The sequence below is a fragment of the Falco cherrug genome, chromosome 4 (genome assembly GCF_023634085.1).
Source record: "Falco cherrug isolate bFalChe1 chromosome 4, bFalChe1.pri, whole genome shotgun sequence".
Lineage (NCBI taxonomy): Eukaryota > Metazoa > Chordata > Aves > Falconiformes > Falconidae > Falco > Falco cherrug.
This window is the reverse complement of record NC_073700.1, coordinates 31,496,379-31,513,622: the sequence shown is the minus strand read 5'-3', so window position 1 is coordinate 31,513,622 and position 17,244 is coordinate 31,496,379. Positions and strand designations below refer to the sequence as shown.

Sequence of the window (17,244 nt, the reverse complement as noted above, 5' to 3'; positions counted from 1 at the left end):
CCTCCACAGTCCCACGCTGCCACACGGCACACGAAAGCCAGCCTTGCCCCAGTGCTGGGTCTGTCAGGCTGCAGCCCTAATACACCATTCCTCCCCCCACAAGTGGGCTTTTCCTCCCCCTCCCCGTCTCCACGCAGCCCCCACCAAGCAAGCAGCAGCGTGGCGGGGGGCCGTGCCCCGGGAGGCCGGTGGGATCAGCGGGAAGCTGCAGGACCCCGTGGAGGGCAGAGCAGCCAGCAGCCCTCCGGCGTGGGTGGCCCCGGCAGCGCTTTCTCTGCTCCACGCCTGCAGCTTGCAGGCCGCCACAGGAAAAAACTAAGCCCTTCTCCATTTATTTTTCTTGCAAGCTGTGTTTTAAATGTTACCCGGAACGGCCCTTTGAAGCAGCACGAGCTGCCTCAGACCTTCCTCTTCAGCTAATTAACACGTGCTGACAGCTGTGACAGCCTGGCACAGGGAAGCCAGGGCAGCCCCTAGCAAGCTCTGGCCCAAACTCCACCACCCACATTCCACCTTGCACAGCCAAAACGGTGCTGACCCTGAAACCAGCCAGCATCTTAAAATCTTTAATCCATGAGCAAGCTTTGTCTTCCAGGTTGGAGCTGCTATTGTGAACTTGTGTCTCATAACAGAGCTCAGGGGCATCAGCTCTCACCGGGTTTGGAGAGGTTTGGGGGTTTCTCTTTAGAGCTGCAGGGCAGGCATCTGTCAGAGGAAGGTTAATGTGCTTAGATGGTGTTAAGTAGGATACAAGCTTCTACAGTCCTGTGTAGATTGTCTCTTAAAAATCCCCATCGTATTTCTCGGTTCCTGGGGTCCATCACTCATTTCAGGGATGCTAGCCCTTCTCCAGCAGCAGCACTTTACCCTTCACTTGAATGTGAAGTGCACTCCAGCTAAAAAAAAGCCATTATAGAAGGTTTATAGAAGGAAAATCCAGATAGAAAAGGGAAATGATTGGTTCAAAGGCCACATGAGACAGTGATAGAAACATGAGCAGAATCGCAGTCGTCACTAACAGGCGTACCAAAAAGGGCAACACAGTAAACGTGCCCCCAGCAGATAATAAAGCAACTCAATCTATCACAGTTCAGATATTTTATCACCCATGGAGCACTTGAAACATGACTTGCAGTTGCAAAACCCAGCCTATGGTTTTAAACCTGTAGTCTCAGCAGTGGCAATGCTGAGAAACAAGCCCACCTCCATTCGTGAGCCGTATTAAATGAAGCCAGACCTCTCCTGGAAGCATTTTAGGGATTTGCAGATTGTGGGGTTCGGAAATGTTAACGCATCACTGCACTGCATCGCCAGCCAAAGGGACACAGCGCTCCTCTTGAGGTTACAGATTAATATTTAATCCAGTCAGTAATTTTAAGTTACAGTGTAGTGGTATTATCCGGCCAGGTTAACAGCAGGGACAGTCACCAACCTGCAGTAGGTGAATGAAGCGCTTGCTCATTTTAAAGGCTTCCAGCGCTAGCCAGCTTCATTTCCCTGCTGCTACTGATTCTGCAGGAACAAGGCAAAAAAAACCCTCGGGGTTTGCCCCATAAACCGTTAGCCAGTAAAAGTCTAATTAAGTCAGAGATACATGGTCTCAAACCAGTAAAAAATACAGCATCAGTGGCTGCACTGTTATTAACCTCATCAAACGCGGATGCATTGCAGCAGCTGTGGGCTGTGCATTGAAAATTGCATCACGTTCAGTCTTCCCCAATAAAACTTTTGCTCTCCCAAACCAGCAAAAAAGGAAAAAGGCAAGTTTTGCTAATGAAAACTGCTTTTTTCTTAATAGCGTACCAACTATGAGCATGAAGAAGACACAAAAGATCTTTTCTGAACAGGCTTTTCCCACCCATTACAACAGTCTTAAAGCTCCACAGCCTCAGCGAAACAGGAGGTGATGGGAAGCGAAGCCAGAAGTACTCAGAATACCTCATGGACTGCAGTTTTGTAACTATGATAACACAGGCCTAGTTGCTGGAATAAAACCTTCTAAGTCACCGTGAAATATTTGCAAGTATTCTCCCTTTTATAAAGAAGTGTCCACTGTAATCTCAAAAATACAAAAGCACGAAGGAATTCCTAGGTCTTTATATCTCAGCTGTTGACTGACACTACAACCCAAGTGGAGCACAGCCGTGCAGGTCAGCCAGGCTACTGCCCTGTCCCTGCGAGCCATGATCCCATCACCACCACGTCCCCACGTGCCGGGCAGGTGAGCCACCTGCAGGAAGCACCACTTGGTCCCAGAACTTTCCATCAGGGAGCTTCCTCACTCCAGTGAACAGGGGGTGTCCTCAGCTTGCCACCATGGTTTAAATTTCATCTGATCTCTTTTACTTTGAGTTTCTGCTGAAAGGGAAGGGACCCAGCAGGAGCTGAGCTCTGGGATGAGATGTCTTAGGGAAGATGCATCAACTTCACCAAGGCCAAATCTTGTCCCTCTTGCCATTACCAACAGCAGGAATTTGGGGCACGCTGCCTACATGGGCTCCAGCAACACTCACTTTCTCTCAAGTGTCCCAATGATGGTGCATCCATGGTCCCTCTGTGTGGTGTTCCCAGTTTGGCTGGACACCGTGGTACCCTGTGTGCTGCCGACACCGGCTCCACGGGGGATTCCTGAACAAGCGCAGCTACATCTCCTACCCTGCTCGAACTAAGACCCGAGCAAGAGTGAGACTGGCAGAATTTAGCCCTAATTTGCAGTGTTATGGCCCTGTAAGGAGCACAGAGAAGTGTCTTTAAAAGGTGACTGCTTTCTAATTGCTTCTTAAAAAAGCCTTTAACGTTGACTCTCTTTGGCATGACTCAGGGCTGCATTTCTAAATCCAGATTTTCCCCATTAAGTTTACTCTGGCTGTTTGGTTGGGTTGTATCCACATGCTATTTTTGTTGGGGTTTTTTTTGTTTGTTTTGGGGTTTTGTTTTTTTTTTTTTTAATCATCAAGCCTGTTTACAGCATAGAGGAACAACATGGGAACAAAAATAAAGCTGGGACAAACCCAAAGGAACGAGACCAGTAATGGTATTGCCAGCATCTCTGGCTTGAAGAGCAAGAGGCCCTGCAGCTGTGCAGTACCTCAGGGAGACCCAATTCCCTACTCCCTTCAGGGTATATATTTCAAACCTCAGTTGTGTTTGATTTACCCATCATCTGCAAACTTAATACCAACCAGTTAAAATACCTGCATGTCCTTCAGCTGCCAGCTTCAATCTGTGGTACATTATAGGAGAGAATATTTTCTAGAATCCAAAGGCTGGGGGATTGACTGGCACACCAGTATCACTTTTGGCTTCCTTAAAACCAGTAACCAAAGTATTCTGAACAGTAGCCTACAGCTACTGAATACTTTTCTGTCTCAAAATAGACACAAGTCACCTCCCACCTTCTGCCATGAGCTTTTTGGTCACTGAGGTTTTGGTGGTTGAGTCCAGTTTCCTTTGCTATATTCTATGAGCACAGCCCATCTGGCTGCTGAGCCTTTGATCCAAGCGCTACCAGCTCTTTCTGTGAAGAACAGAGTCAAAAGGACACAAAGTGTTAGCGGGGAAGGTTTGAAAAAGGAAATATTTCCTATATTTGCATTTACATTTTTAATATAGTCCTGTTGTCTAGAGGCCAGATTTGGGGAATGGAAACCAGGAGCCTGGTTTCTATTTTCAGCACAGCCACTGATTGCTCTGTGTTGCTGGCAAATCTTTTAATCTCTTTCCCTCTGTTTTTCCCTTCTGTAATAAAGGGATGATCAGACCTCCCCAGCTATGCCTTGTGTGGCAGCATCCTCTGATGAAACGCAGCAAGGACAAAGTATTAATAATCATTCCATATAGAAAAGCCAAGAGGTCACAGATATTTAAGTACACTTTAGCTATTCAGTGCTCCTTTATGCATGCACCATGCCTTGATGTTAATAGAAGTTATTTATTAATATGGAATGGGAAAGTAGGCCCTTCAAGGCACAAAAATAACCATATCCAGAGCACCACTGAATAAATATAATATAAAGATGAAATCACTCCAAATACTGAACAAACGGAAAGGCAAGAAGATATTAAAGAGGAAAAAGTCACCCAGCCCTCCTCCCAGCTGGCATCTAACCACTCTCAGAACAAAAACATGGATGAAAAGGAGTGGCAGGTACCAAGAGGGGATGCTACAAGTGGTCCCAAGGTTGCCAGTCCTCCACTTCTTTACACCTCCAGCATCTTCCTGAGGAGAAGTCAAGGAGGTGGGTGAAGGACTGAGCTCCCTCATTGCGATATAGCAAAGCGCATGCTCAATCTCACGTGGAATCAGCCCTGTAGATTGTTCCATCAGTCCACGCCTGCATCCTCCAGGTCTGCCACGTTGCCACTTGTCCTTTCCTCCCACAAAACTACGCTGGGGCTCCTTCCACACAGCCATCCTGCACCAACAGGTACCAAACCCCCTTTTCTGGGCTGCTTTGCAAAGCTACCGCCTTTCAGATCCCTGCAAACCCATCGCAGCTGGGCTACAACTACCTGGGATCTGCCAGACCTTCTCAGCCCCCTGCCTGCTTAACGCTAGCTGCGGCACCTCTGGCCAGATGTTATCTTCTCACAGCCACTGTCCCCATCACTTGTGTGAACACTCCCTTGTATGAATGATCTCTGACACTACTGTCAGGACCACGGGATGAGCAAAGCCCTGCCACTCCTACCGTCTAAGCCACTCTTGCTCATTTTACTTACATGAGCAGCTGCACTGGCAGATTTTGGGGAGGATTTGGGGGATCTTGGTGATGAGCAATCTGCAGCGGACATCTCTCCACTGGCCCACTGCAGCCACAGGAGGACGTTATCCTTAAAACCTTGAGCATCTTTCTGTCTATTCCTTAGGTCCGGTTATTAAAATAATTTCAAATAAATCAGTGTCGCATGATGTTGTGCAACAGGCAAGCTGCTCATTCTTAGCACAGCCTCTTGGATCTTGTTGATATAATGTGCATATGCTTTTGAGGCAGAGACCAGCATTTATTTTAAGCGGTGCTTTAGTATCAAGATGATCACCACTAGCTCATCACATTTACTATTCAGGATTATTGGACCACAAGTGACCTTTCAGATTCTTAAACTTGGATTACGAAGGGCTTTATATACTAAGCCTAATGACTTGAATTATAGCCTTAGCATCCTGACAATCAGAACAGGACTATAAGCATTTTACTTTCTTCTATCCACAAAACAGCTTGGGACGGATTTCAAATCCATTCCAAGGGTATGTCAAGCCAGTGCCCATCATAATGATCTAGTTGAGTTGCAAGAAAGATAAGATGACCTGGGTAAAGGTCATGTCTGAGAGAAATGGCAGGATTTTCTAGATAAGCCAGCTGAGACATCTGTCTGCCTTCCTCCAAGACAATCATTTTAGCATTTCCAAATATTAAAAAAATCACTCTGAAATGCTACAGCACATTTTAATCCATGGGGCTGCAGTAGCAGGACACAGTATTTTGTCATTTTCAAATCTCTGCAGCAAAAAAGGTTTGTGGGACTGATAACCATCTTCTGTAACTGGCTGAACTGGAAATACCTTTCAGCTCTCAAAAAAACCCCAAACAAAACACAAGTATCAGCAGCTTCTACGGCACCCGATACCCAGGCATGCATGCTGTAGTTGCCATTTTCAATCACCGTTCATGCAGTTCAACATTACAGTGAAATTTGCTTCCTGTGTAAAACATGTCTAGAGCTCCTGTTCCCCATTACCTGCCTTCAGCTGCCCCCTGCCAGGACCAGCGCTGGAGCCCACCAGAGCATCCTTCGAAGCGTTCCCACAGACGATTCAAAACACCAGTAGCTTGCAGCTGTATAGCAGGTCAAAAGTTTAATTTGACCATTAAAGCAATTTTATGAGGTATACAAGACCCACAGCCGCAGCAACGATGCAAATAAAGGTTGATTGATACATTCTGCTGGCTGAAATGCCGTTCTATTAACAAGGAAGGGGAACATCAGCACAAGTGGAGCGCAAAAGCGTGCAAGACGTGCTGTTTGCAGAAGAACTGCATTTGTCACATTCCCTTCGTTCTTCTCTGGGAGTAGCAACCATCTGTAACACTCCTGCAGGGAACAGCACAAACCAAGACTCACCTGCCATGCTCTCATCTGTTACTGGGATCCCCCTCAAAAAAAAAAAAACTAAACAGAAATGAACTGAGGCACTCTGTCTGCTCTGAGTTACCCAGTTAACGCAACAAAAGTCAGTATTTTCTCATAAAACAATGTCAGAGATGTGTAGTCTTGATCTCTCTGTGGTCATTCCCCCCGCACCCTTTGTCCAAAGACAGCTGAAATAATAAAAAAGGGATTTAGAAAACAAAGGGGGAACCCCTGTGGGGTTTTTTTAGAAAGCCAATGAATATTTTCTAGGACTGAATGAATCTCTGGAAATAATTGTCAAGTCCACTGTAGTTTTCCTTCCACATACTGTGTTCTACAGCTGGCAATCTTGGCTGTTCAAAAGAAAAATAATACAGTATAATAAAGTGCAGAGAGATACTTCATGCCATATCACTGCACAGGTGATAATTTTTGAGTGACTTTTATTTAATTATTACAGATTCCGTATCCAGATAGCTATATACCTGGCCTACTTTGAAAGGAAAGTTAGTTTCTGCATTTCTGAACTTTGAAGGACTGTCGTCTTCCTCATCCTCTTTGCTAATTCAGTCAGCTGAACTTTTCCACGTATCAGTTAAAGTGAGTTATAATCTGCTCAGAAGCTCATACCAGAAGGAAAAGAGGATGCTGGTGCAATATTCATAATGCAACCGTCTGCTCACTGCAGAATTTCCATCTCTGAGATTAAAAAGTGTATTAGAACCACTGGAAAATGAAATTATCTAAAGAGTTTTCTTCTTTTTTGATAATAAAAATATCTAATAATAGACTGAGTCTACAAACTGTCCAAGGAGGTCATAATTTCTCAGAGCAGCATCTCACTGCGACAGTACCTTCGCCATCTTTACCCCTCAAACGGCTGCAGCCTGTACAAGGGGTGGAGCCGTCTCATTAGCAATCAGTAATTTGGCCAATAAGTCTCCATTTCTATGAAGGGGCAGCCTAGGGAACGATCCTCCTGAAGGTGATAATCTCTGCAAACATGACTCGAGGAGCAAGGGGAGGTAACGGCACGGACTGGATGCTGGGAAGCACCGACACGTGTCACTACGCAAACAAGAGGCAGATGCTCACAGGCATTAGCAGAGCACTGATGACCTTTTGTTTGAAGGTTTCTTTTTAGTCATATAAGGTAGTTTTTAAAGTGCTTAAATAAACTCTGCCACCTCCCCCAGTTTCTACAAGTCACGTGCAGTCTAGGATGAGGCCCAGACTGGCACCATCTCTTCCAAACAGCAGCCCATTACATGTCCAGAGGTCAGGTGTGAATTTGCTTGATGGAACATCTTCCCAGGGAAGAGCTGACGGAGATGAAAATCCAGAGCCATCCTGAAGGAATCTGGGGTGTGTTTTAAAGGCAATTCAGTTCTTATGACTATGATACATTGAGAGCTTTAAATCCCCAATGCCTTCTGCTATCCCAGCTGAAGAGGCAAGCACCAGAAAGCATTTTTTCACAAAAAGATGCTTAGCGGAAGCAAATCATTGGATGCACACAGATGGCGTGGGGTAGAGCTGAGGACCTAGAAGGGAAGCGTCACAACCATCTGCTGATGAATGTTCCTGCTTACTACAGGCACTGGAAGCTTCCAAAAATTTTTGGTAAGGGTTACCAAGTAACAGCTGTACTGACCTGAAAGGCATCATAGTCTACAAAAAGATGATGGGTACAGGCAGAGCTGTGCAGTTGAACTGGATGTGAGTGTTGCCTTTGACAGTCCTCAAAGCTGCCACTTGAAACGGGAGAATTCGGCTTGGACACAGGCTGCAGATTCATCACAGATGGCATCTCACATTGAGTGTGATCAGAGGAGAACGTAGTAGGACTCAAAGGAAAACCTGAGCATTAGTATCACTTTAGATTAATTATTTAACTGAAACCACAGCGGGTGTTTCCTTCATGGGACTGGAAGTGACCTGCAGGCATGAAAACACATCACACTTCTGGGGCGAGTTTCAAGTTCATCCACAGTAACTTCAACAGCTTCTCCATGACCCATCTTACTGCACTAAGCAGCAGAACGTGGGCAATGGACTGCAGGCATCCCGGGGGTTTATGGGCTGCTTTGAACACACAGATACTGTAACGCAAATACAGAGTAACATGGTCATCACAGATAAGGGACTAGAAGTCTTTCCCGGGGCCGAGATGCCACCAGTAGAGTGAAATGGTTTGACGCTGCTGCTGACCACCCTTAGACACTGGCACTGCACCCAGATGTCACCCATTTAACACCAGCAGTTTGTACGCGGGTCCTGCTTACAACCAGCCCTGGTATTTTCAGCTGGTTTGGCCCTCAGCACTAACCACAAGCAATAGAGTTCAGAGGAAAAAAAGGGGAGTTCAGAGAAGCTCCCTATTTATTCTTTCCAGCGTATCATAGTGCCCCATTAAAGAAGGACAAAAGATTTCCTTATGTAATAGGGATCCTATTTGTTATTTTTAACCTTACAGCAGCCAGGGTTTGTGCCAGGTGGCATTCTGCCTTACCCAGGCAACTCCAGGAGGTTACATTCCTGACTGTTATCCTTGCCCTCCGCTATGTTTGATGCCCATACATGGTTTCTTGGCTGGCTGTCACCGTGTCCATCAGCTAGCATCTATTTGTGACAACTCATGGAAATACCAGTTAACAAGGTAAATCAGGGTGCTGGCCAGTCATCTCCAGGATCCTGCAAGAGCTTCTGTTTCTCGTAAGGGCACTGTCTTTGTGAAAACCATGAAGTCTATTTACAGGAATCTATACTACCAGAGGAACGCTACCACTGTAGCTTAATCTTTCAATATGCCAAAATAGCTTTAAAACAGTTTGTTAATGAAGCCCACAGAAAGTAGACAAATCAAACAGTTGCAACTCCCAGCAGCTCCAGACTCAAATGGGGCAGCAAGGCCACATAAGGCATTAAGCTGTGGGCTGAGCATCCCAAGCAGCCGAGATCCTGCAGCCCCATGTCTCACAGAGCTCCGCAGACAAATGCTGCTGCTTACTTGGCAGACTCCACAAGCGGCATCACTGTACCGGATTCGGGCAATTTCATGGACTTAAGAAAGCCCAGCTGATACAAAGGCTGCTGCCAAAGCCTGTTGTACCTCTAGACCAGTACAGGGAAACACAGTGTCAACATCCTCCTTCGGGTCCAAAGGAGCTCAACAGCAAACGATGATTTTCACAGTGCTGTAGCTAGGATTAGCTATTTATAACAAAATGAGTGACATATCCTGTGTCCCATGGCTTACAATTTTATAAAATATATGTGGGACCATAAGGAGAATAGATGGAAGTTGTCACAGCAAAAGGCTACATGATATTTCAATTAGCAGAAAACTTTTTTAAAAACGGAGTAACTAAAGCTAATAGGAAATGCAATTCCACCTTCCTATGAATAGGAGTGTCACTGGTAATCTTTATGTGCCCACATAACAGGGTTTTTTGCTTGTTCCTTCTAACACAATCCCCCTTCATTCAGTCTCCAGGCTGGAGGCACAGAGAGGTAGAATTTGAATTCTTCTGGCGATTTATACACATGTGGCATTTCTTGACCTTTAAGTATTTGATTTCAAAACCTATTTAACATTTTGACGTAGGTGTTTTCGTGGGTTTTGTTGGGGAATGCCAAACATTTTCTGCATGCAGGGAAAAAAAAAAAAAAAGGCAGTTAGAGCAACCCTATGACTGTTCTGTTTTTAACCAAAAGTGCCCTCCCTCTGTGTCTGTAACACTAGTCAAACTTTCTTCGTAGCACAAGCTTCTTATTCAGCTTTGTTTTGACAAAGAAATATAAACCACTGTTTTGCTCTGCCCTTCCTCCACCATTTACTCAGTTTTATTTAGTTTGGTATTCCCTGCTCCTTGTAGGGAAAAAAAACATATATCAAAACAATAATTATTTTTGACTGTATTAAGTTGTTAACTATGTATGTTCTTATGAAGAATTTAAAATAGAATGTAATTATAATTCACTGCTAAAATGAGCTTGTCCTGCAAAGGCAAGCACATTTAATTGTGTCCTTGTTTGACTGGAATCACTGTAAACAACTAATATTCCTATTTGCAGGGACAGAAATAACTAACTCATTCAGCTGTACCGAAAGGAAGACATAAAAGGAAACCAAAGGCTAAACCAGAATAAGTCCCTGGAAAGTTTTATGTCAACAAAACTGGATTTAAATTAAGTAACATCAGTTCAGTATTTTGACTGTAAATGAATCAGAACATTAAAACATGTTTTAAAGGGAACATTTTGTGATGAAACATCTATGACTAGTTCCCATACCAAATGAATAGAAAAGTTCCTACTTATTTCTTCTGTGCAGGATCAAATCCACACAGCACAGTTACTTCCCTAGCTTTAGTACTACTTCATAGACCTCAATTTTAAAATCGAGAATAGCAGCAAAACTGCAAGTGAAACACTGAATAAAGGATTTGTATCGCAGTAATACACAATGGAAAATACAGCACTGGTGACATAATTAAGAGGTTGCATCACACTACATATGCATGAATGAGTAAAATTAAAATTACACAGACAATTTCCATTCTTATGTTTTCTAATTTTCTGAGTGCTTGACTTTGCAACGTAGATCTCTTTTATGGTTGTTTTTCTGACACTTATTTGCAGAAACGTCAGTAGACTTTAATGTTTGTTACTATGCCTTACTCAGTGGCAATAGGTTAAAAAAAAACAAACACAAAAACCCCAGAACAAATCCCAAACTCAAACCAAAGAGGTTCATTTCTAAACTACTTGAAACGATGGGAGATAAGTCAAGAGTCACCTTGTTTTAAAATCAACAGAAACACAGCAGAGCTTCTCCAGTGAGAGGAAAGAAAGAAACTACACATTCAACAGCTATGACACACCCTTTCCAAATAAGAACAGAGAATTCATTTACCCAGTAATTTTACAACGGTGATAACAAATTAAAATTGTAGGCAGACAGCAGAGAACCAAGAAGATACATAATCCATAGCAAGGATCAGCCAAATTAAGGGGAACTTTTTACACTGTCATATTTTGAGTAATTAGCACTTCCATTAGAGGCATGGTTCCAGCTTTAAGCAAATCTAAGTAATTAATGTCCCTTTATTTTGCCTAGAAGTCCTGACTTCAGCATTCTCTTAGAATACGAATTCTTCTAGCCAGAGCTACACAATGCAGATTAACTCAACTAGAAGACAATTAGAGTAGGCAGATGAAGATGTAGTTTGTCGGTCTGTACACACTGCTACTTGTAGCCTTGGATGCAATTTTTATTAACACAGTAGACTGATTTAAACAGACGAAGAGACATGATTTTGTCCTATCTGTAGTCATATGATTGCCTAACCTACAAGCAATATTGAGATTTGAAAATTCTACATGACCAAATGGCAAAATAATGAAGTGCCAGATTATATCTTGCTGTACAGCTCTGGCCAGCTACAGGAATTCAATAACTGATTATACACTTAATAATTTAAAATACATCATTTAAAATGCATGATGAAGGAAATCTTTCTATATTTATTCATCACGCAATGTAAATTCCCAGATTAAAATGCCAAGCTAAGCAGGAAGCAGAAGCTGGCCTGGTGGCTAGCATATGGAAAAGACAGAATTTGATTGCCAGAGATGTTATTGCATTTGCAACGCTGTGTGGGGTAAACTGTCTGTGTACTCACAATCTTGTCTTTAAAATGGGCCTAGCAATACATGGCTCCCAAAAATGTGTTTGTTTTTGCATTTCATGGATGTTTTGAAGATGAGTTGTTTGCCAGCCAGTTGAAAATTTTTAAGAAAAGGGGCAAAAAAGCAAGATTTAAGTGTCCTTTCCTATTCGCACTACAATATCAAATATTAGACAACACTTAAGATTTTTTATATTGAGCTTTGAAACCCAAGACATCTACAGCAACAATACAAAGCAGAAGTTTTACAAGCCTTATAGCCAATTTCAAGACGCCACTGACCATTGAACAGTACCATACACGAAGAGACACACAGCAGAAAGCAACATACTTTGCTTTCTCTACCAAACACAACCATAGCAACAATTACCTTAGGTTTTAACTTCTGAATTTTCCATAACTGCAAAAAGCAGAAGCCAAAGACCACATCCTTCATTCAGCAATCGGCAGCACTGAAGGGAAAGCTGGAACTGCAGCTGAGGAAGAGGAGAGCAGAGCAGGACCCCAGTTGCAGAGGTCTCTTACTGCACTGGTGAGAGGCTCCAACTGTTCTTTACCAAATGTTATTGTTCACATGGACTCCAGATTGGCAGGCCTTATGTGCTTTTAATATTACTTGATATAAAAAGAAGTATGACATTCTTGATCTACAAAGTCTTTCTTCTCACAGATTTGTCAACATTTGCACATGGTCAGAACCAAAGTCCAAGAAAGGCAAACCTTGCCAAATATGTCAAAATCATTAAAGGTTCACATCTTTTTGCCTAGACCTTACCTTAACAATGTTTTTTAGAAGTCTCTTCCAAAATACAGTTGCATTGTGCTTGTGCTTTTAAGCTACAAGATATATTAAATGCATGCAGACCCACATTTTTGTGTGAAAAAGTTTCTTCTTGGAGTGACAGTTTTTCCCAGATGCATATTCTCAGATGCAAAATATAAGATCCAATGATCTTGTACAAGTTCACTAAATGTCAGTAATACTGGTCTTTGTTACAGACCCTTTTCACCAGCTTTTTACACTGGAAGATCAGTTTTATATACCTTTGGGCCTCAGAAGGGCTTTGACACTGCGTACACCCTCCACAGCCCCCAGCCAACCATCGCCCCGCGGTACAGGAACAGCCCCTGAGCTGCTGACGAACCATCAGCAGCAAAACGGAGAGGCTGACCACCGCTGCCAACCTGCTCACCGCTGCACTGAACTCCATCCCAGTCACTGTGTCAGAGCAGGGCATGCTGGTCGTCAGTCTTTTTTGGCTGAAAACATCACCTTCAAGAAGTCAGAAAGCATACGTTATTTGTTGCTCGTAATATATTTCATAATTTTAAAGATTTGTGGTAATCCGTGACTGTGAAAGGCTGTCCAATCCACTCAAATGCTTGTTATTGAAAAATCAGGCCTGCGTATTGATAGGTTCTCCCCCCTTCACCCATCCAAATTAAAGCCATAATTCCCAAAGACAGTCACACTTTTAAACACTACATATTTTGTTATTAAAAAAGTATGAACAATGTCTGTAGAAACATTAAAGAATCAGGTCAAGAATGTTGTCTGAGTACAAGTGTTATTAAATAAGCCAATCATCCACGTTTTGAGTAATTAATGTCCTTGGTTTTTACTTGAAAGCCTCATTTTCAGCATGTTCATAGAAGACAAATGTCTCACGTCAAAGTGAATGAACACAAATTAACTCTTTTGGATGCCAATTACAAAAGAAAGATGAAAATGCAATATTGGCAGGCTAGAAACAAAACGTTGCAGCACAGCACTTCTCACAGGGTAAGTTTAGGTACAATCAGATGATTTCACTACATATAGTCAAAGGATTTGATCTGTTCCCATCTGTGCATTATCTGACTATCTAAACAATTGCCATAATACATCTCAAAACTTTAAAATATAAAAGGAAAACTAACAAAGCTGATGGTATCTCCAGATCACCATGTGAAGTACTAATAAGCAACTGTGTTATACAACCCATGTTCAACAGACTGAAAATGATCTCTCCCAAATCCACATGACATACTTCTAAAGCTGAACACGATAGATTACAGCTGGCTGAGCAAGCACTGTACTGCATGCTCATTTTAAAAGCTGCCATTGTAAAAGACCCTCCAGGCTTTTTGTTGGTTCCTTTGCTCTTCTTATTAAGAACTGCAAAGCTCCTCTTATTTAACAGTAATTACAGGGGGAGGTGGAGAAAAACTACCAAGAAAAAGAGGTTTATTTTTCTAAAGAAATGCAGTAAGATTACTTATAATAGCATGTCTATGGACCAAATATGTTATTTTTATTTCATCACCTCCAAACATAAATATTTGCAATTGGAAAAAAATTACAAGTACAAAATCTGAAAATTTAGTATTAGGGTTCATATTAGAAAATATGTTTTTATAACTGATTTACAGGCTCTGTATACGAGACCAGGTCCTCCACCAGACAACCATTAAGACACAAAAATACTCTCAGGACAGCAGTTGCAGAACTTGTCGTATGCGCTCACACTTCTCCAACAGGTCTGGGTCTTCTGCATTGGAACCGTCAAATTCCTTCATAAAAGCTTCAGCTTTCTGCACAGTTATGTCTCGTGCACTCCCTTGAAGACCTTGCAGATAATCCAGTAAAATGGTGAAATACTTGTCTGGAACCTTTAAAGAAAAAAACAAGGAAGAAAAAAAACCCTGTTTTATTTTCTTCTCTCTCAATGCTCATTCATAATCATGTCAACCCATCACCTGAAAGATAATTAGGAGAACCACATGGGCTTTTGCGTTTGCCAATGCCCACCTCTGAGCGAGTGCTTCTTGCCAAGGTTCAAGCTGCCAGGAGGGATGGACCACGGTGAGAGAACTGTCATGCGCTCAGATGGGCAAAGCATCTGAGAGGAAATTCTAAGCAGATGTGGAAATGCTGATCAGCAAATGCAAACACTCCCTGACAGTGAGCTCAAGGCTGTGAGGGTTGTTGGAAGAAAAAAAAAAAAAAACCCACTAGCCAAATCCTACTTTTGGGAACATGTATGCAAACCTTACTAAATTCAGTGAGAATTGCATGCATATGTCTGAGGAAAGAATTTAAATGGAATTACCTTTGCCCCTACCCGAAATTATTTGTTTGCCAAGATGAGCTACCACCCACCATCAAGTACTTTGACAGAATGCTTATACAAAGGAACAGAATTCTATTTGAAAAACAAATTTAATTCAGACATATGGAAATAATTTTTAAATCCTGCTGACTAAAACTGATAGGCTCTACTAACACGTCTAACATTAAAAGTAGCTTAGCCATCTATAGTTGCACTACCCACATTTCACTCCCTTTCTAATTAACTAGTGATAAGTTAAATTTTACCTTATCTGGTACAACATATAATTTAAATGATCATTACATCAAATAATTTTGGCAATAACCCAGCAAAGACTTTTGAATGTTTTATTCAGTCTTTCAAACCAATGTATTTTCAAAAGTATTAGGTGAACAGATGTACGTTGAAGCATATCTTAACTTTATGTTGTATATCTGTGGAACAGGTTTCAGCCAATAAGAGAATATTTTTGCTGTGAATCAGGAGATGTTAAAATGACCTAATTCTGCAAATATTTTTCTCCATATTTAACTTTACACATATAACTTTAAAAGGCATAGTCAACATGAGTCAAGTTAAACACATACGTAAGTATTTAAAGGACTGGAGACTAATTATTTGAGGGCTGTTTCAATTCTGCAAGGTATCAATATTTCAGAGAAGACAGAGCTTCAACAGATACTTAATTTACAACTTATTTCTCCATTGACATTTGGCAGCATAACTTTGATCACTAAAACTCCTACCACTCCAAAAGAAGAGGAAGAAAGAATATTCCAACACTGCCTTCATCAATCAAGGATATTACAAAGTAATAAATCAAAATTAAAGTCTGCATTCAGCCTTGTAACTTATATGTTATGGAAAACCTTCTAATTCTTCACACAAACACTCTTGCATTAAAGAAACAACACAGTTACAAAAAAATAATTATTTTACAGTAACTTACACTGACATAGATGATATATGAACTGTTGCTATAACATACGAATATACGAACATAACAAAAAAAGTATTTTTGAAACCTTTTTACTCACAGTAAACTGGTACTAATAACAGACAAAAACATTCAGACACAAACAATTTCAGCATGACAGTGCTCCTTAAATGCAAATGCTCAGTACCAGGTTTTAAAGCTCAACAACATTTCTCTGTTTCAAACCTTAGCCAAATTATCCACATAATTTACACCTCTTGTTCTCAGACCTCATGGTATAGTCATACCTCACTGTGGAATTACAGTTATTATTATATCACTTAAGCAAAGTGCTTGAAGGGGCAATTAAAAGCCTACTCTAAACTTAGAAATACTAAGTGAGACTTGTCACTGCCTGAAGCCTAGAAAACATTTAGCATTTGGCCCTAAGGATAAATGCTCAAGTGTTCAAAAAGTCTGATTTTTTTCTTTAACAGAGCTATTAGGTTTAAAGCGCTTACAGTACAGTTCTATACAGGCAAGATAATATGGTATTTTGTCCTAACTTACACGTACAATAAAGCCACAGCAAGGACTGGAACATAGAAAGTGCCAGCAAAAAGTTAATGAAATCCAAATTCTAATTCTTCAAATAAAAGAGCTGAAATTTCAGGGAGTCTTGGCGAAGTTTTACAAGAAGGAACGCAATCCTTCTTCTAAGATCAGCTTTTGGGCTGGCTTGAAATTGGATATCAAGATCTCCCACCACGGCTCTGGCAAGTGGAGGTGATGCTTATGGGACTATATTATTATTCTTTTGGTAAACTGCTTTGACCTTTTTCTTGTTTCTTTTTCTCTTGTGCACACCAACCTTGCCTCTGTTCTAACAAGCTAATATGCACTGCAGCTGACTAACATGGAAATCACCCAAAGTGAAATAATTACCATCATTGGGAAAAGGGGGGAAACACTACAAAATAGTAGCCAGAAAAGAACAGCTATCACTTTTAAATTATACTGGGTAACTCAAGAGTTTTCAGACTTTTTAGACTTGCAGATCATGTTTTGCAAAGCAAATACAGGTATCTGCACAGAGAACTTACTGCTTGCCTCTGCTGCCAGGCTTGTTTCTCTCAGTTACCTTCTGAGGTAGCTTCAGAAACCGCTCCAGGGCCTTGCAGTCCAGAAGCTGCAGAGAGCTGATGGAGTTACTTTCTAAAAATGTCCTGCCAGATGACAAAGATCAGCAAACGATCTAGTGTTTATTTTATACTGGATCCTGAAGAAGTATATACACTGTAAGTATACAGGCTTGGCTTGGAAGCTGTTCAGCCAGCCGGCAGATGGATTTTAAAGGGACTTTAAAAAGCCCTCATGTTGCAAAGGACTTTAAAACCTCAACTTATTTCTT

General features: G+C 41.8%; 1 protein-coding gene and 1 long non-coding RNA gene across 7 annotated transcripts in view; both read right to left on the bottom strand.

Moving 5' to 3' along the window:
* Positions 1-550: 550 nt before the first annotated feature.
* LOC114015591 (uncharacterized) lies at positions 551-5,191 on the bottom strand. Its single transcript, XR_008732054.1, has 2 exons — positions 3,396-5,191; positions 551-896 (listed from the first exon to the last, which is right to left on the bottom strand). It is a non-coding gene; the product is annotated as an uncharacterized LOC114015591 (long non-coding RNA).
* A 5,829-nt stretch (positions 5,192-11,020) lies between these two features.
* The window catches only part of C4H7orf50 (chromosome 4 C7orf50 homolog), a 135,780-nt gene continuing 129,556 nt past the window's right edge, over positions 11,021-17,244 (bottom strand). For 5 of the 6 annotated variants that reach the window (XM_055709274.1, XM_055709277.1, XM_055709275.1 and 2 more), the window contains one exon: positions 11,021-14,477. In XM_055709274.1, coding sequence (XP_055565249.1) covers positions 14,295-14,477 — 183 coding nt within the window. In that variant the 3' untranslated portion in view covers positions 11,021-14,294. The remainder of the gene's footprint in view (positions 14,478-17,244) is intronic. The other variant, XM_055709278.1, reaches the window with a different exon arrangement.